The following is a 25,922-nucleotide window of genomic DNA, read 5'->3' on the forward strand; positions in this document are numbered from 1 at the left end:
CGTTGAATTAATTCAGTTTGCCTTTTACTGGCTTGGAATTCATCCCAGTAGGAAGGAATAAAAAATTATTACAGCATATCTGTTTCAGGAGGTCCCACATGATACAAGCCCTGGCACTACTAAATCTACTCCTGCGCCTGGAAAAGTCTGTAACTTCTGTGAACCAGCCATTCAGCAGTTCCACCCAGGCACTGGATGGATGAGCCCTGGCACAGGGAGTACTGGATGGCATCAGGCAGCCAAGGAGGCTCTGGCAATGCAATTCTTGTATAAAGGTCAAGGTAGGAAAGAGGCATTCTAGAGTTTGTGAAATGTGCTTTTTTTCTGCATATTCTTGGAAAACGGTTCCTGAGAAAAGAAACATGTTTATTTCCCTTAAGTAACACTGCTTGCTATAATAAGCAACAATAGCTGTACTATATAACCTATCTACTTTTATCATTCCTTGCCATTGCACAAACTGCCAGGACAAAGTTCTGTTTGTTGTACCATTTCAGATACCATTAACCAAAGAAAAGCCCTGCTGCTGAACTGCCTCAGACCACACCATCTCCTAAGAGAAAGTCAGCTTGCTCATCTTTCCCTTGAGTAAGTGAAGTGATATACTTAATATAAAGGTATTAATTAATTATGGAAAATAATATTGGCCATATTATTAAATGATGAAAAGGCAAACCCATGTTTCTTAAAGAAACCTTTGATACAAGCTTGTATCATGGGGCAACTGTTACCCCCTATTTCTTCAAGGCAGTTCTGCAGTATTCAGGCTTACAGGCTGTGCACTATTAAGCATGACTTTTCACTGCTTTGTAACAGATGCCAATCATATTTAATTCTATATCTGAAATTCATAGTTTGCAGGCATCAAATAATTCAATTATTTTATTTTCAAGCCATTCTGCTGTTTGCTCTTGTGAACTGCCATGTACATCTCTGAAGATATTTAAAAGCTGTCTGGACACAATCCTGATTAAAGTGCTATGGGGAACCTTTCTAAGAGCAAGGAGACTGGACTAGCTGACTCCAGTGGTCCTTCCCAACTTTATACACTCTGTGATTCTGTGTGAAAATGGCTGAAGTGCCACATGAAAATACAGCTTAATAATCCTTGCTGCAGATGGGGAAGAATTACACAGATGTTTAATTATGCTAATTGAGGATATCCCTGGAAAAGATTGCTCTAAAACCCAATATTCAGTCTTTGTTAAATGCATGCATCATGCTTGAAATTTAACCCTGCACATCAAGATCTCTCTGTCTCTAAAATGCCCCCTCATGGGAGGAACTCAGCAGAGGTGGGTGAGCACTGAGGGATTGGAGCACTTGGCTGAAATTTGGATGAGGAGTCAAACCAGTCTCTCTGTCCTCAGTCCCAGTTTACCACTCAGGCTTTTGCCCCTACCCCACAGCTACTACTTTGCTTACAACAGCCTAGTTGTTAACTCCAGTAAAAAAAAAATTACCTGTATAATTGTCTGGTACAATCAACCAAAATTATGTGGGATAGTATCTGCTTTAGCCTATAAAACTGAATCATCCTGGGTTTCATATTTTCCCTTGCTTATTCCCTGCCCCCCCATCCCCACCCCCTTTTTGTGAGAGTATAATTTTAATTGCTGTTTTTCTGATTTTCAGGTTTCAGAGACAGCGACAATGCTGAGCAGCTGTGTCTGTAACAGTTGCAGCTCAAAAGTACAATTAGTCTAATGTGGGCACCAAAACACAGAAAAGGATGATCAGGGAAATGAAAGAGGAGAATGCAAGCAGGCATTCAGTGACAGAAGACAATCATTAGCATTGGCCAATCCCAGTCAGAAAGAGGACAGTGCCATTTGGAAAGTAATGGCATGGCCTCGGGAGAGGTGTGTGTGTGTGTGTGTGTACGTGTGAAGTAGGCACTAAAAGAAAATGAGCCTTGCTGCACTAATTGGCCTCACACTTTCCCTGTAATTTCTCATGAGTTCCCTGCTCTCCTCTAATCATGCACACTCATCTCCTTACAACTGCTAATTTGATGCCATATAATTAATTTTACAAATGTACATTGTTATGAAACAATTTTCTACTCTTTAAAATGATAAACTTTCTACTCACAAAAACATTTTTGAAACCTTGACAGCTTTTAAAAAACTGCTTATAAAAATGCAAGAGAGAAGATGCCAGAAGAAAAGATGCATCCAAAAATGTTTCTGCCCTCATACTGGGACGGAGTAAACTGCAGAGATGCTTTCTGCTTACTTGGGAAGTGCCCTTAACATTCTTAGCTGTGCTGCTGCTCAGGAATCCTTTCAGACACTTCTGTCAATGCGCTCTTGGCTTCACTTGTTTTAATTTCAGGCTCACCTTGTTATGGAAAACCTTTAAGGCCTTTTCTCACAGGAGGAGATCTCGCTATGGCTGGAGTTTCACTAAACTCAACTCCTGGCATGAGTTAGGTCAGGTCTGTCTGTATGAATTGCAAATTTCCATGTTACTGGGGAAAATAATTAAGCTGAAGCAATTAGTCCTAGGCTTTGTACTAGTCTAATTCACCATCCTGTGTCTTTGGTAACCTAGATCCAGCCTGGAGCAAAGCTCCTTCTCCAGCTTTCCCAAGTGTCTTCTCACAGGGTAGCACTCCCAACAGGCCTTCTTCCTAACCCAAAGGCGATTAGGGCACGAGGCATGTTGAAAACAGCCTGACAGGCATCTCAGACCATATTCAGTGGGAGCAGTGGCCTTTGAGGATTTCCAGCTGAGGAGTGAAAAATACTAGCAGTGTATTGAAAAAAAAAAATCAGCACAACCTGTTGCAGGTTTCTCAGCTTCTGCATTGTTAATCTGATCTCTGACAGAACAGTAATGATTCACAGCATTACAGACTGGTCAGCATTTCTGTAACAAATGCTATTAAAGTTTGGATTTAGCTTTGTTTTTTAAATTGGTTCTGGGCTATAACTGAATATACAATATCTGCTTTTTGTGTTTATCAATGCAGAGAAAAATAAATATGCAAGGCTTTTTCACACTACTTTAGAGCAGCTTTGTTGGAAAAAGAAAATTATAAAACACTCTACAGATTAGCAAAACAAACAATAGTAGTAAAAAAATCCCAGAAACAATAAACAAAAAAAGTGCACTATCTCATAAATGCTGTGGTAATACACATAATCACTCAAATAAACTTGTCTAATAAATATATCAATCTAAATCTAAACAAATAAATCAAAAATAAAACCACATGCACGCACTCCATTTGGTTGCTGCAGTTTTCCTCACCAGTGCCCGGAGCTCCCCAAGCAGGAACACGTGTGGACATTCTGCATGGTGCCTTGGGAGCACCGTGAGGCACCAGCCTGCAGAGGCCTGTGCAGCAAACCCTGGCCAAACCCTGACCACACCAGGAGTGGAGCACATGCAGATCACCCGGGCAGGCTTCCCAGAGGTTCTATTTGCTGTGCACACACTGTGGAGCTGGGACATACATCCAGAGTTGGAGTGCACAGGAACACTGGCAATTCTCGTCAGGACAAATAGAAAATATGTGAACTCTCCCTAGTTAAGATTTTTTTTCCCCCCCACAGAAGGTGCCTTGTTTCGGAAGATCAGAGCATGTAGGTTTTGTGTTGAGAAATAAACCAGCAACCATCCTGATTTGGGAGAATATCTCAAAGCCCAGTCAGGGAGAATCCTGCAGATAAACTAAATTACCTAGAAGCACATATACCAGACTTCCTGTGAAATGCCACTTCGGCACAGCAGCTGCTTTTCCAAATTAATTTCACAGCTATAGTTCATTGTATTCCCCTATCTTTTTCTTTTCAACAAAGTTCTTGATGTGGCATGTTGGGAGTGAAAATTTTTCCAGATTTGCTGTTCCAACAAGCTATAAAGACCATGAATCTGATCTGTAAAAGGATATTCCTTTCCACTCTGCTCCCCCCAGTTACAACTTGTGGGGTTGGGTCCTGTGACAACCTGCCAATCAGATGTAGCCAGACACCACAAAAATGCTGTATCTACTGGAAATCAGTAAGGAATTTAAACTGTGTTGTTTCCCAACACTTACGCTGGTAAAAATGGTTTCCCTGAAGATCACTCACCTGGGTTAATGGTGATGAATTTGTTATCTGAGGGATATTCCTCTGGAAACCTGTCCATCTTTGGAGGAGGATTTCTTGTTGTCTCTGGTCTTCTTGGGATCTTGCCCAGGTACAGTTCGTCGGTGAACGCTGGTGGCACTTGGGTGGAAGGGAGCAGCTGGGGCTGAGTGTCGGCTTCGGCAAAGCTCTCCTTCTCGGCACCTCCAGCCGTGGGGGCAACGTTTTGCTTTGGCACTTCTCCCGATAGGGTTTGATTTCCTTCTCCCTCAGCAGTCCTGTTGGGGGAAGCCACGGCCACGCTGGGCTCTGTGCTATTGCGCGCCTCTGAGGCTGCCGTCGCCCTGCTCTTCTCCTTCTTCTCAGCATCCTTTTCCTCCTCTTCCTCATGCTCCCGCTCCCCGTCCTCGCTTTCACTCTTTTCATCCTTCTCCCCCTCCTCGGCTCCCTCGCCGTCCTTGGTGAGCGCCGAGTCCCGCTCCGGCCCCGCGGAGGCGGCGGCGGCCTCGGTGGTGGCCACCACGGCGCGGCCGGCCTGCTTGCCGGGGGCGGCGGCCGCAGGCAGCCGGGTGGGCCACACGCTGCTGGGGAAGGAGGAGATGCCCCCACCGCTGAAGCCCAGCCCTGCCAGCAAGGTGCTGGTCACCACGGAGGCCACGGTGGCCTGGCTGCCGCTGGAGGAAGGGCCCATGCCCGTGGCCATGGACACGAAGGAGAAGGGGAGCCCCGAGGAGGTCCAGGTGGAGGAGCCGGAGCTGATGGGAGCCATGTCTGCTGAGGAGGCAGGAGATGCTGTGGGCTTGAGGAGATCATCGGCGGCAGAGGGGAAGAAAACACAGCAGAAAGCATCAGCAGGAGCCCAACATACCACCTGGGGTCATTCTCTTGCTTTTCCCTCCCTTTTCATACACATGCTATTCTCCTAAAACCAGAGATTCAACACCAGGTGGACAAAAGGCTAAGCCAGGACAGAACATGCCACAGAGCTACCAGCAAACCACAAAGAGAGGAAACCTCCCTGCCTTCACCACATCATCATTAAAACCCTCTTTTTTCCTTATCTTTATTTTACATCAAGGCCTCCTCCCACATCACTACTGACTTGTGAGTTTCCTCTTGGGGTGAGAAGAATGTAAAGGAGTTTAATGAGTTCAGCTGCATTACTCACAGTGCTTTAATCCTCAGAAGAAAGACAGGAGTTTAAAAATACAGTGTTACATAACGGCTGTCCCAAAATAATGGCTGCCAACGTGAGCATCCATGGCTGGTGGGTCTGCTCTGACAAGGAACTCTGGCTCTTCCTACGCACACTGTGAGAGCCTCAAAATATACTATTTTTATTTCCTTAATTTACCCATCTAGATTATTCTCATAAGGACTGGTGTTGCTGTGAGGCATTGCTCTTGTTAGAAAAGAACTGCAGCAGGGCCAGCTGGGTGCTTCTGAAGGACTTGGAGAGCATCAGGAGCCCTTCAGCAAGCCACCACCACATCTGCCAGGACCTTCAGGCTGTGACACCCATGTTTTCCACATCCACAGGACTCTGGCCACCACCAGTGAAGGAAAGGCAGGACTGGCAGTTCCTGCTTCACTGGGAGAAAGCAGGTGATGAACTACAGATTTTGCATCCTCTGCACCCTGCCAACATTATTCTAATGTCAACCCACTTGCACATATGAGGGTCCTGCACATATGTGTGTGCTCTGCTGTAAATAAAACCCCTTAGTACACACATAAAAACCTAAACCTTGGTCTGTTCATAAAGAACTAGTCTTGAATTAGATGTGGAAAAAGACTGAAGTGAACTGTCTAAAGACAAGGAATAATTCTGTGGAAAAGCTGAGTAAGCTGTTCCTCTGGACAACCTGACCATTCTTCCTCTCTGAATTACTGAAAAATGTCTCACATTACTGAATTCATCAGCAGGAGGACCATTACCTGGAAAGGTAGGCACCAGATGGGGACAAAAAAGGGTTAAATAGGTGCTGCTGAACATTGAAAGAAAGGTAAAATGTTTATTTTGGAAACTGAAATTTGTAACTTTAAAATATTTCTGCATCTCTCTGCAATTCCTGTGTTCAGTCAAGCTGTGTAGTTGAAATGCTGCAGCAAACCAAGCAAGGCTGCTTTCTCACATTATTTTTGACCAGCTGCAATCACAGAAAACCTGAGATCTCAGATGAAAACCTGTGCTTTAGAGATTTCAAGCCAAAATTTTAAATAAGCATCTAAACTTTCAGATACTTATCAATCTGAATCCCTGAGGCACTGTGAGATTTGCTTTTTGCTGGAACAAACAGTCTCAAAGCTGGACTGAGTATTAAAATTTGACATCAGATTTTATATATCTAGAATACCTCTATACATCATTAAACAAACATAAATCATTCAAATGCAAGCTTTGTATATGTTATTTGCTTACTAGGGAGTATATCAAACTGGATCAGAATAAAACTAGAAGCAATGTACTTAGAGTAAATTCAATAGTATGAATCCAGCCCATAAATCTGACTGAACAACTCAGTGCAATGGATGCCAAGAAATTTAGGTTATGGATAGTTTATAGTTTATTTATATTAAACAAACTAATAAGATGGTTTCAAAACTGAAACAGTGTATTCCACTTTTACTGTAAATGTACCAACATTTCTGATTCTGGAACAGAAAAGTTGGCCTCAGTGACTTGTTACAGTCTCACCTGAATTAACATAAAACAAGGACATTGTTCAGGCTTTATTCACACAGTAACAGGTATCCTTAAAACACTGGAAGAACAAAGATACTGTGTGTGAGGCCTTATTTCTGTGGCATATACTTCTGCTCATACAGTTAATAAAATAAATTAAATTTATTTCCACAGTCATCATTAAGATTTTACAAATCCCCTCTAAATGGGTTGAATACAGATTGAGGAAAACATTTTCACATTTGATTCTCCAGGGGTCAAAGCCTCTAAGAGCATGAAGCTAGAAAACGATTTCATATAGGAGCTGTATTTTATGCTATAAACCCTCCTGTGACAGGTCTGGACACCCCTTCCCCAGGAAAGCTGGGTCCTGCTGCAGATTTCCAACATCGTGCTGCCACCTGGTGGGAAATGTCCCCAGATCCCTAAATCCATGACTTACCACTCCTGTCTTCACAATTCGTGTCCCCTCGAAAATTCGAGTGGTGTTAGCTGGGGAGGGAAGAAGAGCAGCACGTCAGGGCAGGGGAGGAGGCAGAGGAAAACTGCTACACTACTGCTCAGCATCTGCCTGCAGAACACAGCCCCAGGTCTCAGTCTGGAGCACAGGCAACTCAGCTCTTTGGCATTACTCACTCTGCACTTGTGTCTAAACACAGACTTGCTTGCCTTTAATTACTCAGGCCTGGCAATGTCAGCTTACTGACAGAAAACAAATTCTCTCCTTCAACCCAAGCTAGATGAAACATCCTGACTTACACAGGAAGCAAGAGTAGCATGATGATAATAGTTTTTTTGTGTTCTTAAAATATTACCATTATTTATTGCTATATATCTGAACTACAACTACCTCTGGTAAATCAACCATTTATCATCAACCTCTGATAAATGTTTTGAAAGCTCAAACATTATTAAACATTAAAAAATTAACCTAGATTAATTTTCTAAGTTAGATATTGGATGCAGCCAGAGATTAGAACAGTAGCTCCTTTTTGGGGATTTGTGGAAGGAATCCCATTATCTACTCCCCCTGCAGATGTGTATATCACTTCACTGCATTGAATACTGGGCTAGAGTATCCAAAGGATCTCCTACAGAGCTGCCAGTAATGATTTACTCCTAACTGTGATTAAACAGTTATTGTAGCCAAACTTCAAAGAATTTTCAATTCCATAATCTAGTAAAAGAGGTTGTAATAAGCAACACATGAGTTTCTAACTTCTGCCTGGCACTTAGAAGTGAAGTCCAAAACAGCGTGCTGAGGTACCAAGAACAGAGCTCCACGTGAGCTGTGACTTGGCCAGGACACTTCTGTGATCCTGCTCTCTCTGCCATGTCCACAGCTTGACATCCCTCAGACACTAAGTGCTAGCAGAGCAGGATCAAAACCTCCATACTTTCTGAAAATGACACTGAAAAATGCCCCTGTTATTTTGTTCCATATACAGCATCAGATCCAAGTGACAACTCTTTGCTTCATCCAACGGATTTAAACTTTTAACTCTCTGCTTGTTTCATTCTTCCATTACCCATTTTGAGGTTTATGCATCTATAAGCTAGAGTGGGAGGGAATGCTCTCATCAGAGGCAAAACTTGCCCCACTTAATAAAAAATGTCATACTAAATTCCCAGGAAGGAGCAAAACTTTAGCACTTAAAAAAACCCTCTAAAATAATCAAGTTCTACCAAATCTCAGCTTTACCAGATTTCTCCAATAAACTTAAAAGGAAATCCATGACAAAGGATAGCTTATTATCTAGTTCTTTTGATTTTCTTTAAATATGTATGTTTTGGAAATCACTGAGGTTGCATGCATGGTAAAACCTGGTTGTCTCCACATGTGGTTGTCAAGGTAGGACTGATCTCCTTTCCTCTTTACATAAAACAGACACTGATCAGACTCACATTCTGTTATAGCTGGGCCTCTGATGCATAAATAGTCTCTGATGAATTTGTTTCAGAAAACTAGTACCAAGAAAATCTCTAAATTCTCCTGAAACCTGACAAAACTTGACAGTGAGAGGTGCGGACAAACCCTCCTCACTGGAAATGAGATTCAGATCAAGTCATGGGCCACAATATAAAATTAGGATTGTCTATATGCATTCAAATATCTTCTGAAATAACTACACACCATATTGCACTCTGCAAAGAAAATATTAAACAAAGAATAGTTCAATGTAAAAATTTGTATGTGGTTTTTTTTTTACCTTGAAAGAGCATAGTCTGGCTAAAGTCACTACGCATTTCATTTCGGCAAACTGCTTGAACTCTGAACAGATAAAGGATGTCAGGTGAGACATGGCTAATGATGGCCTTCTGTTTAAAAAAAATAGATATTATTCAGTTTTTTACCCCCACAGTACTGTCCAAGATCAATTTGAAATACATAAAGCATTGTGCTAACACAGAACATTTATGCCATGTAAGACAAGCTATATTGTACACAGAAATATTCAGTGGTTCCCTGGAGAGGGCCAGCCTGAAGGATAAAGGGATACACCCAGACACTGCTGACTCTGCCCAGGAGAAAGAAATGAACAAATCCCAAATCTGTTCTTATTTCAGTCTTCATGCCTCAATGTCTCTGCTCTCCTCAGAAAAAATTAAAACTCAAGTCATTCACCTTTTACAGCAATTATAATAAGATTTTTTAGGTGGAGAGCCATGACCCAAACACAGGATAAGCCTAGAAGAGTCATTGCATATTCAAACTGACTATTTTACAACAAACTGGCTAAGGCAATTTGATGCTGGTGTGTTATGCAACGCGATGGCTGAGCATCCTGGGCTGGGATATCCCTGCTTACTCCTAGACCCGAGAGTTGCCTTAGTCCACAATAACATCAGTTCACAGGAGGAGCTACATGAGTCACTTGAAATCATTGCTATCTCTACAGCAAAATACTGTCCAGCTCTGACTCGATGGGACAGCCCAACTGTCTGCCAGAGCACTGAAAACAATCTGCACTTCCCTCTGAAAATGGGTTTCCTCTTCTGTTGCCCCTAAAATAGACTAAGATGTCATTGCTTTTTTAACCCAAAGCTCTGCTGAACAGCACAAGGTCTCACTGCAATATATTTCCAAGCTATCACTCCATCACATCCCTTGCACTTATAATTATTTCTTTTACATAAAACAGGATGCATTCATGGTGCCCACCTCATTTTTGCTGATTAAGGCTCTCCTCCTTATACCCGATTTAAAAATCTCCCTTAAGAGAGTGAAATTATGACAAGAGAGAGGTTACAATACATCATAACCTTGGGTGCCTTTCAGTGGATTCCTTTCTGATTTCATGAGGCAGATCGTTCCCTAATGTGACCCAGATAACAATGTCTAGTGGGGAAATTGGAAATATAAATGGAAATGAAGTAAAAGAAGCTTCATCTAAGGGAATAAGAGAAGTATTATTGTATAACTGATTGAATGGGCCCAGAGGATTGTGTATTTGAAAAAAAAAAAAAAAATGGTAACAGTCATTAGGAATAACACTGTGCTGCTGCATTTTTCATGTGCATATACAATTACTGATTTCATTATTCTAGAGGCTTTCTTTGATTAACAATAAATGTAGGCCTTTCAAACCTGAATATGTCACTCTGGTTTTATATGCAGGGAATGTTAAGGACCAGTACAATACTTGCTTCCACTTAGACAAGAATGACAAGCAGATGAAATCCTAAATGGAGGAGATAGAGCAGTGTTTCCATCTGTGCTGGAACTGTCTTGCTCTTCTCTCTTTTTCTCACACTGCCAGATGTAGGCAGTGCTTGTACAGGGCCACTCCAAAATAATCTTAAAGCCCGACTATGCAACTCCTACCTCTGGTAGCACTTGCTGCCAGAAATTGCTCCAAAGTCTGCAAGGGGCTATGCACAGTGAAAAGCTTGAGCCCATGAACAGATTTTGGGGGATCAGACTTTTAATGTGAAAATCTGTAAGTTGAACTCAAGCCAAAAGGTATTCAGAGCCTCACCATTTCCTGAGCCAGCTGCTTCTCAGCAACACTACATGAAAAAGTGTCTGCAGATTTAGTCCTTCATGCACTCACAGAAACTATAAATTCACACTCCAGTGTTTGGGTAGCCCGTTCAGCTAATGGTGAACACTTCAATAGCAATTCATCGTGGGCCAAACACTAGCCTGCCTATAAGGTAACGACTGCTTTCCTCCTCTACCTCCTTCTACCAAGAAAATAACAATATAAGGATAGCTTAATACATATGTCTGGGGTTGATGCTGTGCTTTTACCAGGTCCTTGTCACTATCCTTGGTGAAAGTCTTCTCCTTTTCATCTTCATTTTTAGTCCAGCTGTATGAGATCATGTAGTTCATGATCGGAGGGTGGTAAATGGTTTCTGGTTGGTTCCAGGTTACCAGGAGCGCTGTCCTGTTCACAGGCTGCACTTTCATGTTGACTGGAGGAGTGCTACAAGCTGAAAAACAGAAGGAGAAAAGATGAAACTCTTCTAAATAACTGAGAGAAAACAAACAGAATAAACAGTGCCTCACTCTAAGAGCTATGTTTTTTTCTTTAATGTCCTGGCCTACAGTAACAGCTTAGACTGCAATCCACTGAGACCAATGGGATTTAATACCACCTGCAGCTGCTTTCTGCTCTCCTGAGTAAAGTGAATGAGAGAATCCATTCTCTGCAGGCAGGCTGCTTAGCGCTCGACTTAATTCTCAGTCCTGACATTTGCACCTACTCTTTAACTTGGTGACTTAAGAGCTCTGCACTGGAACATTAAGAAATACAGTAGAGCTGATCTACAGCTTCCCTCATCTCCACCCTCCTGCTATTAAGGGGTAAATACCCCAATGTGCTCTGCATGCCCTGGAAAGAGTTGAAACCACTGAAAATGTGGCACTATTGGGTCAGTAAATGCTCTCCTGTTAACATAGTACATTTTTACAGTTATTTTATACTCTCTTGTTATATATCTTTAAAGTTGCTCAACAGTTTGTCAGTAATGCATCACCAATACAGGGAAGAGTGGCCGGGAAGAGTGGCTCCTTGATGGCCTTGGCCATCTCCTCTGAGCAGGCAGAGGAACCCCCAAGGAGCTCTGCCTTCCTAACCTGCCTGCAGCATGGAGGCACAAGTCACTCCTCAGCCATGCTTAATTCAGTGGGGACATCAGCGCAGGGACAGCTTAACCTCTGGGGCTTCTGCTTCCAGCAGTACCAAACGCAAAGCTCTGCAGGGCAGACCAAGCCCAGGCACAAATGCAGCCCAGCCCCTGGAGGAGTGGGATGTCCACAGTTCCCTGGCAGCGTGGAGAAACTTTTCAAGGAGCTGCCATGGAAAGGTCCCGGTGGGGATGCACAACACTAGATGGCACTCACATGCTGTGGGAAAACTGCATCATCCCCTTCCCAGATATGAAGAGTTTAGATTTTTTTTTTTTTTTCCCAAGCTTTAAAAATCACATTTAAAATACCCAATTCAGGGCAGATTCTCACATTCTCTCAGTGTAAACTCTGAACCGAGGAAAATCACTTGCAATGATACCTAAGGACATGTGCCATGGCAAAGGAGCTGATCTCTTCTGGCAAAGTGTCACCTAACCCATCAGGCTGACACTATTTGCAGAATTATTTTTCCCAGTATGACTTTTCCTCTTAAAGCCAACACATTGAGCTTGTTTGCACTCTGCAGGTATGTGACTGCATGTATATTTGGCCATTATTTCACTTCTAAAGAGTCCTGGCAGCACTGAAGGGGAAATATGTCTATTCCTATCCCTGGACTTGCTGGTTGGCCAAACAGCACTGCTATTATATTACTGAAATAGCTACAGTTCTTAAATAAAAATGATTAAATGCTTTAAACACCAGTATTACCAGTACAATAGAAAAATACCTGTCAAATGCATTTGTGCAGTTATAACTCACATTTGTAGCTAGCTGAACAAGACAACATGAATTGCAGAAATGTGCTTGGCCAGGAAATATTTTTGATGTTTGCTCTTGCCATGAGGGGTGACAATCCTGCAGTTTTGCAGTAGATCCTTCTGCTCAACCCAGAAGGACGATCCAGCAAAACAAACAAACCCAACAGTACCTGAAAGCCTTGGATGAATGAATTTGAGTTTCTATTGGCACCAAGCTGAAGGGATCAAAGCAGAATTCTGCTGTCAGTGCCACAAAGCCAGAAGCCACACCATGGCTTCCCTCTGGTTCCCTCCTGGCCCCCAAAGCACAGCATGAAGGTGGCCAGGACCTGGATGAGATGGGACAGCCAAAATCCACCTGTGTTATCACTACTCACAGAGCTCCCTGATCCTTGGTATGCCTCTCCATGCTCACCTCTTTCCGCTGAGATGGTCAGATCAATTCTCCCTGACATCACTGTTTATTGATAACTGCACCAATAAATCATAACTGCCCTCTTTGACGCCCTTTGTCATCACAGAATTACACTTCAAAATGCCAGGCCAGCCTTTATCGCTCCACCTAATCAAATCCCATCAGAGACAGAGCCCAGGGTGAAGCACTACCCAGACCTAAAACTCTCACCCAGTCCTTGTCCTCTAGGAGGACATGCAGAGATTTATACATTTAAAGTAATCATGCATCAAATTGTTTTAGAAATAATTCAAGCAGGTAACCTTCCTGAGAGACAGAGAGAGATCTACCTTAATTGCAGCAGCCCTCTGAGCTGTGTCTGGCCAGCTGCTTTTCACACAAGGACCCCAAGCCACCCCGGGGAGAAGGGGCAGCCATGTCCCCTGTGCTGTGCCACTCCCTGGATGCCATTTGGAGCAGCCCATGCCAGCCACAGAGGTGGGCATTTCCCAAGGATAAAGAGGAGACCCACAGGCTCAGCGTCAGGAAACCTTCCCTGACCCTGCACCCGGATCCATGAGCACTTCTAATCCCCTGAGTGATTCTGATGACTTCACTGAGGACAAGCCTCATTCACAGCCAACTAAAACGAGGCTGAATTTACAATACTCTTTCTCAGTAAATGTTACAAAATTTTCATGACTTAGGATGGCTTGGTTCAATTTACTCCAAGGCAAAGAGCAGTATCTGGAAAACCTGAAGTAATTTAGTGTTAACCAACCTTTTCTGTTCAACTGCATTTTTTTAAAAAAGCTTATGAATGGGCAAAAAAGAAATATATTTTTTAAATAAAATGAAACATATGGTTTTATTAATTTAACTAAACCTTCTTAGGATACAATGGAATAAAGAAACATTTGATCCTATAATTCAATGTGATGATTTAATTAATGTGATACGTAATAACATAGTGAATGTCTGAAAGGCAAGGAAAAATAGTCCAATGATTTGACCATCTATAAAACAACTAGCATTTCCCAGAGATCTAATTTTTTTTTTTCAGTACTCTCCGTGCCTTGGATTTTTCAAAGAAGATTAAAAGAATCACAGGCTAAAGGACCTCTACTGATTTTGCAAAATGTGCAGCTGAAGAAGAGATAGAAATGCAGGAAGAGGTTGGGACATGGAAGGGGAAGTTTAATCAGAACACACTAAAGAGAAGCACAAGCTTTTTTTTTTCTTAACAAAACCAGGCTTAATAATAAGAAAAAAAAAAAAAAAAGCTTGTGAATTCATTATTTCTAGAGGAAAAAAAAAACCCAACAAACAAACCCAAAACCAACAACCAGCATTATTTCACACTGAAATAGCATCTCAGCTAATTTTAGAAAAAAAATATTACGAATGCTCTGTTTAAAATTCAGGTCCTGAGGGATATTAAAATATTGGGGGGGCTTTCAGGATGCCTTTCTGTGGTGTGTGCAGTCCTGAGCAGATACCTGCATAGGTCTGGCAGGACACCAAAGCCATTGTGTCCTGGGCTAGCAGCCCCATGCCAAGAGTTGTGGAGACAGAAACTCCCAGCTGGGGCAACCAGGCCACATCTCAGAGGCACCAAACAGGCAAGAGCCTTGGCAGTACCATGGTCATGCCCCACTGCAGGCACAGGCATGCCCTGGACCTCTTGGAGAGAAAAAACACCCTCACCTTCCTGTCAGGGATGACCTGAACTGGGAGAATCTGGCAAACAAGGCAGCTCCTGCCTTCTGGAAAAGTCTTGAAGAAGCAGGATCATTGCACAGGTGCATCTGGAGGATCCCCTCTGACCCAGCTCAGGCAGCCTCAGAGGCTCTCCCAGCTGCTGGCCATGTGTGGGGCTGCCCAGCAGTTTCACCCAGGCTTCTCTCTGCAGATCTGCCACTGGGGAAGGCAGGGGGAATCCAGCATCTTGGCCAGCCTCATCTTCCAGGGCTCACTCAAGCCTGGACAAAACCTGTTTGCCACTGGCAGACGAATGCAGCATGCTGACACAGTCATAAGCACTGGGCAGGCCAGCCATACAGCAGAGAATGATTTTCTCCATGTTAAAAACATTCCAGTGGGCTGGAACAAACAAAATTAATTTAACAACTCTGCATTCATCTCTCCCGTAATTTGATTTGTATGTTGTATTTGGCTACGTAACCTCCACAAGGCTTTCCTAACTGAAAGCCTGATAAAGCTTAATCCAAAAGCTCCTGGCAGCTCCATTTCAGTGAGTGGAAAGACAAAAAAAGGGGCCTGTTGCTTTGCAAAAATTAATTGCTGATACTAAGACACACCCATGAATGCAGAAATGGCATGTAAGAGAATATGGCAGCTTTTAAAAATTAATATTGTTCCTTAAAAGCAGCCTGCATTTCTCTTTCAAAGACAGAAATGCAACACCAACCAAACTTTCTGGGTTTCATCATACTTTTTGCATATGCTACCTGTGGTTATGAAAAGACCTATTTAGGGAAACTTTGTGAGAGTGCAAGAAATGTGTATTCAGTTATGGCTTGTAGACTTTCTCCCTGTAAAACAGGTCTTCACATGATGAATCTAGTTGCACTGGGCTCAGCGGGATTTATAAAATCCTCTAAAATTGTTCTAAGTTAGCTTGTCCATGCATAAAAATGTCACCACTTTAAAGGCAGTTATTTCTAGCTGTGCTATGCCCTCCTTTGAAAAATCCCACTCTCTACCTCCTGCTGAATGTCTCAGCAATGCAAAACTGCTGTTCCTCTCCTTGGTGCCATGGGATACACGTTGTGTGCTGAAGCCACTACAATTTTCAGCACAAAAAAGCAACGTGACAGTGAGATCCTGAATCCCTTGTGGGGATATGGGCATCTTCTAAGGCAATTCATAGCTGGAAGGGGAAACACCAGCATCAGGATGTGCCCATAGCATGTTACTGGCTCAGAGCTGCTCAGTGGTAACTAAGTGGTAACTCAGTGGCTCTGGGAGGCAGCTCCTGGCTGTAAGGTGAGAGAGGCCTCACTTCTTTTTCTTACTAGTCTGGATATGCAGGATGATTCATTCAACAGGATGAGTGGCAGGGAACAGTCCCTCCCTTACAAAACAGGAACACAAAGGAAGGGAGTTGGGACATTTCTTCCCCCATGCTCAGTACAAGAGAAACTGAGAGGTCAGTATGGGGGTTTCATGGCTTTCTTTGCCATAGGGGCAACACTTTGGTGGCCAAGTTCCTGGGGGAGAGAGGGTGCTTCCTTCCCCTCTGCTCCAGCCCTGCAGGAGCCAGGGCCAGTCCTGCAGGTCAGATGCACCACTTCTGCTGTAATGATACCCAACTCAGCCACAGGCATCCCAGATGATTTCAGAGTGCCTGCAAGCTGTGGTTAGTGCCTGTGCTACTGCCAAAACACTGCACCAAGTTCATTCAGCCCTGTCACCCCAGGAATCCAGCTGCAGACAAGAGCAAAGCAATGTCACCGCGAGGAAAGGGAAGAAAAATACTTTCAACTACATTTATACCTATATAAACACACATATATATTCCTTCTCATTATTAGATCCTCAAAACTTCAAATAAACCCTGAAATGCAAAAATATGGGTTATGCTACAGTGAGAAAACTCTCACTTGCTTTCAGTGCCATGGTGAGGGAAGTGATAGAGGGGCAGATTCAGTAATTGAACTGGTGTGACTCAGTGGAGGTGCTCAGGAAGAGACTCCCAATCCATAATAAACAAGAGCATGCTTTGGGCTGTCAGATTCAATCCCAGAGTTCAGCAAGGGCTGTGCTCCCAAAGGATAACAAATAAACTATGAAGATCATATGCAGAGACAACACAGGCTTAAATATATCAGAAAGGGCTAAGAGGCATACTTATAACATTTTCCCTCTTCTTTTGCTAAATGTTTGCAGTTTTTCAGCTTTGCTTTAGTGTACATTGTTGACTTCTCAGAGTGCTTATAAATGACATTATTAATACATAAGGATAATTGCTTTAAAGAGTAGCACACATTTTTCCTTTACCTTTGCCTGCACTTTGCCAGCAGGCATTGGCAGGCTCCAGAGCATGCTGTACACACAAATATTTGTGTTGATCTACTTCAATCCACAGGCAGAATGTAGCTAGGAGACAGACTATTTATCTTCCCTGCTCTTACCTTCCACTCTGCTTCAAACAGACAGGGATGTTTCTTGAGGTGTGAGGCACAGACCCCACACTTGTTTTATGAGCCCTGTGAAATAACCTCATAAGCAAATGGGCACATGGGTCCCTCTGACAGAGAGCATCTGGACAAGCTGGGGTTTGCCCCTCTGTTGCTGGCCCATTTCCCAAAGTGCACACACAACCAGCATTTGGATTAATACCTGTATGTCTTTTTAGCACCTAAATTTCCATGGCATCACAGCAACAGATCCTGTTTTACTGAAAGGCATGGCCTGTGTGTTTGCACCTAAGTATCTCACATCTTTCACAAATCCTGTTTCTACAGTTGTGGTCTGAGTCCTCAGCAGGGCAGATCGGATGCCCTGCTGGGCTAAACTGGTGTCCACCAAGGACCTGCCCTGCAAGTTTTGTGTTTGTATTGCACACATCCAGGTGTGCACACAGAGGGTGACTCGTGTTTCAAATGTACACCTGTGCCCTTATTTACACAGTGTGTTTGTGCCACACGTGTGATCACATTCAGTGGCACAAACAGTATCAATGGGGAGAAAGAAGGATTTCCTGCCAGAAGGACACATGTTTGCTGTGTTAGCCAAGCTGACCTTTCCAATGTTCTAGTGAGGGCGGTTTAGCTTGGGCAGCATAGGAAGGACACAGCAATAGGGCTGGTAGAGCCTCCCAATACATGTCTGTGGGATGCCCAAAATTAAATAAGGAAAGCAGCTTTCATAGTTTCTGGATGCTTTTTAAAGGATGAGCTGCAGGGACTCATGGTTCAAACTAAAATTAGTACTTCTGTGGGCTGAACAGCTGGGCCAGCAGGTAGGCAGTGCAGAAAGGAATTCCCTCCAGGTGTAAATGGAATAAATCATCAAGCTCAGCTATTCCAGGTTTAGTGGCAGCTGTGAACCCAAACCACACCTACACTTTCACATGGAATTCCTCTTGCTCTGTTGGTTTGGACCTTTATAATCTCTGAAGAAGTGTAAGTCGTGACCTAGTGCTTACTAATAAATCTATTGATAAATTGTTCACTACATTCAGGCCCAGAAACACACACGCAGTCCTCACATTACAACCACACAGAAGTTACTACAGGTGTAAAATAGAACCTCACAGAATAGAGCCATTGCAAGGGAAGCATGAGAGCTATGTCAGGTTTGAGTACCACATCTTTTTGTATCTGATTCCTCCTCAAAATGGGTCAGTTTTATTAATGAAAAGCTTTGTGTTTCACCAGACCTGAAACTGTCTGGAAGGCAGAAGTGTCTCTTTTCCTGCTTTTGCAGGACACTCTCCAAGACAACTGCATACACGAGGACCCAGCCAGCGCTGCAGAGCAAGACGGGGCTGAGGTGGAAGGGATGCAATATGCAGAAGGAACACACTGATTCCTGCCTAAAATGTGCATTCAGCAGCCACTTGAGGCTCAAAAAGAGACTCTTGCCACTGCAGGTGAGTACCTTTACCTGGAGCACTACGGCAGTGGCAGGTCTGCAGCACAAAGATGCAGGACAAGCAACGAGCAGGACAAGGTCACCACTCACAAGTGTGACCAAGCCAGGCTGCTACACCAGCAGAAGTCCTAATGATGAGACATGAATTCATTTGCACCACACCTAGTGGGGTGCTGACCTGATTAGAGTGGAATAGAACTGGGAAATTATAACTTCCATAGCAAAATCAAAAAGCAAATAGGAGAAGCCCAGTTGTCTAACAAAATGAGGAGTTATTAATCCATGAAGAAATCTTCCAAGATTCTTTCAAAGGACAAAAAGAATCAATGCTAATGGTAAACATACTGTAAATTAACTTTAAAAGTTTTTTGTTTGTTTCCCTTCCATTTCCCCTCTGATATTTAAATAAAATAAATAGCTAAATTTTGCTTTAGCCATCCTGAGTTAAATTTTCAATAATGAATCATTTTAAATTCACCTTCACTTTGTTGTTGTTTTGGATGTGTTACATATTACTATAGAGTATTTTGAATATTTTAGCTTTCACTAAAACATAAAAATGACATTCTACAAGAGTAAAACTTCTCTGCCTAAGACTCCTTCTGGACTCCCAGAGAGAACCTGAGGGCATGAAGAGACTGCAAAGTTGTTTTGAGACAGTTTTCATAAAACATGGGCATTTAGAAAGCAAAACCAAATTACTGGGAGTAATAACAAAGGCTATAAATGAGACAAATAGCTTGTTGTCATTCAGAAACACTGCTGCCAATGCTCTAGACTATCTGCCTCAAAGTGTTGGTGTCAGTGCACTGAATCTCTGCACCTTTGGATGCTGCTGCATGGGAGGTGCACTCCAATGCTCTGCAGAAATGCAACACCTTTACAGAAGGGTGTAGCCTCATTTCTGACAGCAGGAGCCATGAAATGGTGAATAAAAACTTTTTTTACTGCTTTGCTTGAGCAGTGCAGTGCCTTTGGCTGCAGGCCTCTGGCCTGAGCAATGCTTCCAGCACAAGGCTTGCAGGGAGGAAAATCCAAGTATCTTCTATCCATGTTTTAATGGCATTAAGTTAAAAGGACTTCCAAACTGTGAATTACTACCACATAACAAAAACCAGTAAGGAAAACTATCACTTGTACAGTACTAGAGAAATGTCCCAGATGTTAATTTAGAGTCCAAAGCTAAATTTTACTGGAGTGAATTTATGACTGCTCATTATTTAACTTAGCCTAGGATCATAATTACAGATGGTACTTTGAGGCGAAATCCCACTGATGGGAAACAGCATCATTTGAGACTCCAGCAAAGAGTAATCAGACACCTTTGGGAAAGTAATCAGGCATCTGTGAAAGTAAACTCTGATGTCAAGAGCCCCTCACATGGGATGCTTGTTTAAGTGTTGTAAGGCATGCAACACATTTAATGAGTAGAAAGGTTAAAGGGTTTGTTTGAGTGTTAAAAAAAATATAAAGAAACAACATTAGATGAAATCAGCAGCAAAATAAAATGGGCAAGTATTGTTGCACATGGGGTACTTCCTGAGACAAGGAAATGAAACACCTTTTCCTCCTGAGTTTCCATGCCTACACCTTTACTAAAGCAGGTAATGTTTTGTAAACATAGCTCTGCTTGATGGGACAACATGTGAAAGTAGTAAGAATCCCTGGCAGACCCAGATCCTTGAACTGGATAGACTTCTATGTAAGAATTCTGTTTGTCCCTGAAGAGCAATGTGCACTATTAAAGCAATAAATAATTAGCAATCCCTCTACCGAGCTGCTTGAAAGCAGCCCAGGAGCTGCAGGAGCACAATATATGATGTGACAGAGCAACACAGTTCTGAGCCACAGAGGACAGGCCAGAGAAGAAAGGAAGCAATTTTAACAGAGATTGTCTTGTCCAAAAAGTCAGACACTGCCACAGGCACTGATAATTACACTATCTGATTAATCCATTACAAATGCATTCTTGGCTTAGAATGTCTGTACAGAGAATCTCTAACTTTTCAAAACTTTACATAAATTAGTATTGCAATATGGCTGAGTCCTCATGTTAAATGATGAACTGCCACATTTAACAGTATGATCCACTGTATAGCTTGGATCTCTGAAAGTTTCATCTTCTTAAAAAGTATCACTGTACAAGGGTTTATTATCAACCCACCAGCTGTTAAAATTACATAACTGAACAGTATTTAACCTGGATGGTGTATTTCAGAAATAAAATCTTTAAACATCATCTGTATGGTTTTTTGAAATAGCTCCAGGGTCAACTTAAAAATTAAGCTCAGCTCCTGGGCTCTGATTCAGCAAAGGTCTTATGCATATGCTTTTATTCTAGGCATACAAGCAGTCCTCAAGAGAACTGTTTTAAATTAGTTTTTGCCAATAGGAGGAAGCAATGAGATAATGGAATAAAGAAAAACTCTTCTTGTTAAACTCTGACACAAAAGAAAATCTGGAGTTTTCACTTGTAAGTGAAAAATTAGTCCAAATAAGCTGAAGTATTTCACCATCTTGTATTATGATGATTGAAAACAATGCCTCTCTCTTCATTGCCTCTTTCAAACTAAAACAAGAGAAAGGAGAGGAGAGTAACTGCAAAGCAGAAGGCTGGTAACATTCACACTGGTGAACAAACTGGATCCAAGAGCACTGACCTAAAACAGTCTTTCCCAGAAGACCTTTTGGTTACCAAATGCCACCACTTTTGGGGCTTTGCTAAGGAAATACTCAGAGGACTGGTATAGAGTGAGAAAGTTTTCCTCCAGTGTATCTGCAGGTTATGCTACTGCTCACAGTTCTGTGACCTGAGATAGCTTTAATAGCTGAGAGAAAAGACATTCCTTTTTGGTCTCAAACTGTTCAAAATGGCACATTTGCCAATGGACCACTGCTTTGTGTTGATCTGAAATTCCCCATTCACCGGGGAATTCTGAAAATTGTTCTCAACATTACGCAAATTGTTCTGGGCACATTTTCCTCCAAAATAAGAAAGGCTTACATAATGAATGCTATGCTGTTTTCCAAATTAGCAATACTGCCCACAGACTTAATCGAGTGTGACAGAGGAAACAAATTGCAAAAATTCACACCGACAAACATACCCAAACTTACCCTGCAGAGCTGAAGACCATCACAAACCATATCACCTTGCAGCAAGTAAAAGACACATTTTCATGACCATGCCTTTTTCTCCAACACACAAATCAGGAACAGGGAGGGCAGACAAGAGTCAACATGTGACAGCCATTGGTCACATTGCCTAATGCAATATGGAAAGCACTGAGGTGCAACCAGGAGGTATGCAGAAGAATCTGCATAAAAGAAATTTGTAATGCTAACCTTTCACTCTTCTATACTTGTATGCAAGACTGTCTGGCTGGAAAGCACTTGATGCACTCTGTTCCTCAGTCCTTTTGCATGAATGACACTGTATAAAGTGGCACTATATTTACTAGCTGAATAAACAACAGGTTTTGCTTTCACTCAAGTATTATGACTTCAACTCATTTTATTTATATGTCAGTGGTTCAGAATGTGCAGTGGACCGGGCACATCATTGCTGCTCACCTTTGTCAAAAAAGGGACCAGAAACATCCACGTTGTTATATTTCTGAACAGCTATATCTCATCCCTGTAACCTTTGGAGGATATACTACATTTTGTGTTAGCAACACTGCACCAACCTATTTATCTTAAGTTCATGGAAAAAATGGACCTATTTTCAGTATTCCCCGATGTGCACATAACCCAGAAAGTGACAGGCTAACAGAGCTGGTACAAAACAACTGGCTGCCCAGCCATTAGCCTCCTAGAGCAAAAGCTGAGGGGGAGGAAGAAATCACCAACTCCAGCCTCATCCCTGCCATTAGATGGCACACTGAATGTTGTCAGACCATGAGAAATGTATGCTCCTCACCTGAGGGTCTCTCATGTCACAGATTCAAATTCCCAGGCAGGCACAGACACAGAGCATTGGGGTACTTGAATATAATGGCAGAGGACACAGAGAGAACCTGCTCAGGAAACCAGTCCCCAGGAACCAAACCACATAAACATGGACTAATGGTTGTGCTGGCTCACCTCATGATAACTAAGCCACGTGTGCTTGGTTACTAAAGATCAAAGTCATGGTGAATCTTTCTGGTTATTCAAGGTGCTCCTTTGGTCTTGACAGCTCCAAATTCAAGATCAGCCCATTAACTAGAGACCTTAGTGTTTGTAATGCTCTTGACAAAATTGTAGGTTTCAGTTATTTACTATGGTGCTGAAAACCACCCCAAGATTCTTTATAATCTTAAAAACAATCCAGCAAGATGAGGAATATGCAGGCATGTGGCCAAAGCAGTTAAATCTCCTTGAATGTTGTACCATTGTACCTTGGCTACACTCAAAATAAAAACTAGTCACAATGTAACTCATTAACTTTCATCACTGTTCTGGGTAAATAATATGTACATAGAATATAACTGAAGAAATTACTGACACATGTTGCTGTTACAACACTGATTGAAAACTACAGGCCAGAGCATCCGAGCGTAGCAGAGTTTCTTCGTTCCTAAGATCTCCTTCTCACTTCTGATGCAAATTCCCTGTCCCAAGGCTGCCTTGTACATGAGGTTTGTGTATGTGTATATTTTATATATATATAGATAAGCACGCTCAGAGAATAATGAGTCCTGAGAAATATACTCTCCCAGCACTCTCTTGGGAAGGTGAGGTTGCTGAACGCAGCTGTTTTTGTGATTCACATCCTCTAAAATCTGCACTTTCTGTGCCTGGCCAGGTGAAAATGCCAGGTAAAAAAAGGGAAGCTTGTAAATCTGCTTAGCTGTTTCCTTCTGTCAAACTGCCCCTCTATTCTTTACCTCTACTGGTGAAGTAGAGGTTAAACACCAAGCACTTCGCAAGACTGAAGATTGAAAAGTACATGTGATTTCTTCTACCTATAAATAACAGCAGTTGGTAAAATAAAGGCAAATAAAAGTAGTAAATTATATTTATTTCTAGTCTTATTTTATCCAAAACACATTTCTCTCAGGATTTCTGATGTGCTCCTCTAGCCAGGGCTGCCTGTGCCAGTGTGACAGGAACCTCCCTCCAGCTCATTAGCAAGCACCAGCTGCTCTACAAAAAGGCACATGAAACACTTCAGCAAGATGTTAGAAAATCACCTGCCTAAAAGGAAGAGATTATTTTCCTCCTGTCACCATTACCAACAGACTGATACAAATGTTGAATTAAAAGGTCGGCAGTTTTTCAGAAGACTTGTTACTGGAGAAATGAAACCCATAACCACATCTGGGCACTCTATTTCCATTCAAATACCCAATGCCCCATTGTTAATGGGGCTGAAATTTTACCTCTGACCTTGGCCCTTTGCTTTTCCCTTTTTGTCTGGCATCTCCACAACCCAACAGCCAATTTGCAGAACCAGGGACATTGCCAGTTTGAGATTCATATTTTGTGGCTTTGAGACCCACATATTCTAAGGCTGTATTGTCATGACACCTTGTGACAGCATAAGCATATTTGCAGCATAAGCAGAATTAGTTAATTTATTGACACTTACCAACAAGGAATGCCTGCACAACCTACATTATTTCTTTGGTAGCTCACAGCTGTTCTTGACACCATTTGATGACAAAGTAGACAGAAAAAATTCTCCTATTAGTCAAGTGTAAAATTCTAAAGCATAATCTACCTTTGGAAGCTTCTGTGCCAAGTGGATTTTCCAAGATGTCTGTCATATCTTGGTTCCAAGCATCCTTCACAGCAGACTTGGATACCTTCCTGTTATTCAGATGTTGCTGTGGTCGGAAGTTATTCCTCAGGTACTCCACAGACTTGACGTGGTCCTGCTGCTCAGTGGTGAAGATGGAGTAAAATGCCTCCAGCTGGTTGCAGCCATCATGGCAGGGGAGAGAAGGGATGTTAATTAGAAAAACAATGTCATGAAATCTGGGTGGCTGATAAGACAGCAAAATGGAAGGAAGTAAAATGTTGATGCCAAGACTGATAAAAGCACATGGGAAGTCAGACTGCCCACTGAAATTATTGCCAGCCACCTTATCTCAGCACAGGGCTTATCCTGCCCAACATGGGAGAAGGCCTTCTAGAACCTGTGGACATCTGTCACTGGCAAAGAAATATTTGTCCTTAAGATCCCTTTTGTGTGTGACACAGCCGTGCCAAACCCTCCTCACCGCTGGCATCGTTTTGTTTCACAGTGTCGCCCCAAAAAGTGCTTCCAGGTCATTCCACACCGAGAGCTTTCTCCTGGATAAGGCAATATTTCCTTATCTCTGAATACCTTACGAAGTTTAGTTGCCAGGCTAAGCTTCACAGCCAGCTCGTGCAGCACTTTTAGGCACAGCTAGCATATACTCCTCTGGGAATAAATTTCTTCTGTTGGATTCAGATCTGAGCTATTTATAAGAAAATGTATTAACCTGTAAGAAAGAACTGTAATTGGAAAACTTTTCTGTTTCTTCGTATCTTAAGTGTTTCTTAGAAAAAAAAAAATTCTAGCAAACTAAGGAAAAAATATTTTCAGCTAATGTTTTTCTCCCAGCTATCAAGGTAACAGCATTTACTGTTACCTTGTTATCATTCAGGACAAAAACTAGAATTAGTTATGTTGCTGCTGGAAAGACTGAGCAAGACAGAGCAGAGAAGGATATTGGTTTCATCACATCAGTTACACATATTGATAGTATGGATTTTGGGAGCACAGAATCTGGCCCAGGAATTAAAAAAGGGACTTGAGTAACATTCATAGCTTAATGACAAGTCACTGAAACTAACACACTTTTCATTAGGTGTGTCTGCTGTAGAAGCTCTGGAGAAGCATGTGAGCCACAAATCTTAAAACTGGAAGAGTTATCATGGCAGCCTCAATTGATAAAACTGATAAAAATAACCAAAGAAGTGTGTAACAGAGCAGTTAAGCATCATCCACTGACTCATGAGGCACCCACTACCATTCTTTAATTTCCCTTCAAACCAGTAATCTGAGCCCACTTCAGCAGAGGGACAGCAGGGGATGAGCAGGGAGGGGTGACCACCAATGACCAGTTTCCATTGCAGGCAGGCAGCTCAGGTGCCACTTCCAGAGCTCAGGTGCTGCTTCCAGGCTTGCAGGTGTGGATGCTGGGATTTGAACTGTATTTTTTTTCCCTGCATCTTATATGAATGCCTTATTGCCAGGTTTTCAACCCAATTCTGTTTCTGATTC

The 25,922-nt window shown here is 42.4% G+C and overlaps 1 protein-coding gene across 1 annotated transcript in view; it reads right to left on the reverse strand.

Moving 5' to 3' along the window:
- PTPRG (protein tyrosine phosphatase receptor type G) overlaps positions 1-25,922 on the reverse strand; it is a 391,091-nt gene that overhangs the window by 70,010 nt on the left and 295,159 nt on the right. Inside the window, exons 8-12 of the mRNA XM_021537228.4 lie at positions 24,390-24,582; positions 11,021-11,205; positions 8,976-9,084; positions 7,208-7,257; positions 4,083-4,878 (exon numbers count right to left, since the gene is read on the reverse strand). Coding sequence (XP_021392903.4) covers positions 4,083-4,878; positions 7,208-7,257; positions 8,976-9,084; positions 11,021-11,205; positions 24,390-24,582 — 1,333 coding nt within the window. The remainder of the gene's footprint in view (positions 1-4,082; positions 4,879-7,207; positions 7,258-8,975; positions 9,085-11,020; positions 11,206-24,389; positions 24,583-25,922) is intronic.

The sequence above is a fragment of the Lonchura striata genome, chromosome 12 (assembly GCF_050655825.1).
Source record: "Lonchura striata isolate lonStrDom1 chromosome 12, ASM5065582v1, whole genome shotgun sequence".
Taxonomy (NCBI): Eukaryota; Metazoa; Chordata; class Aves; order Passeriformes; family Estrildidae; genus Lonchura; species Lonchura striata.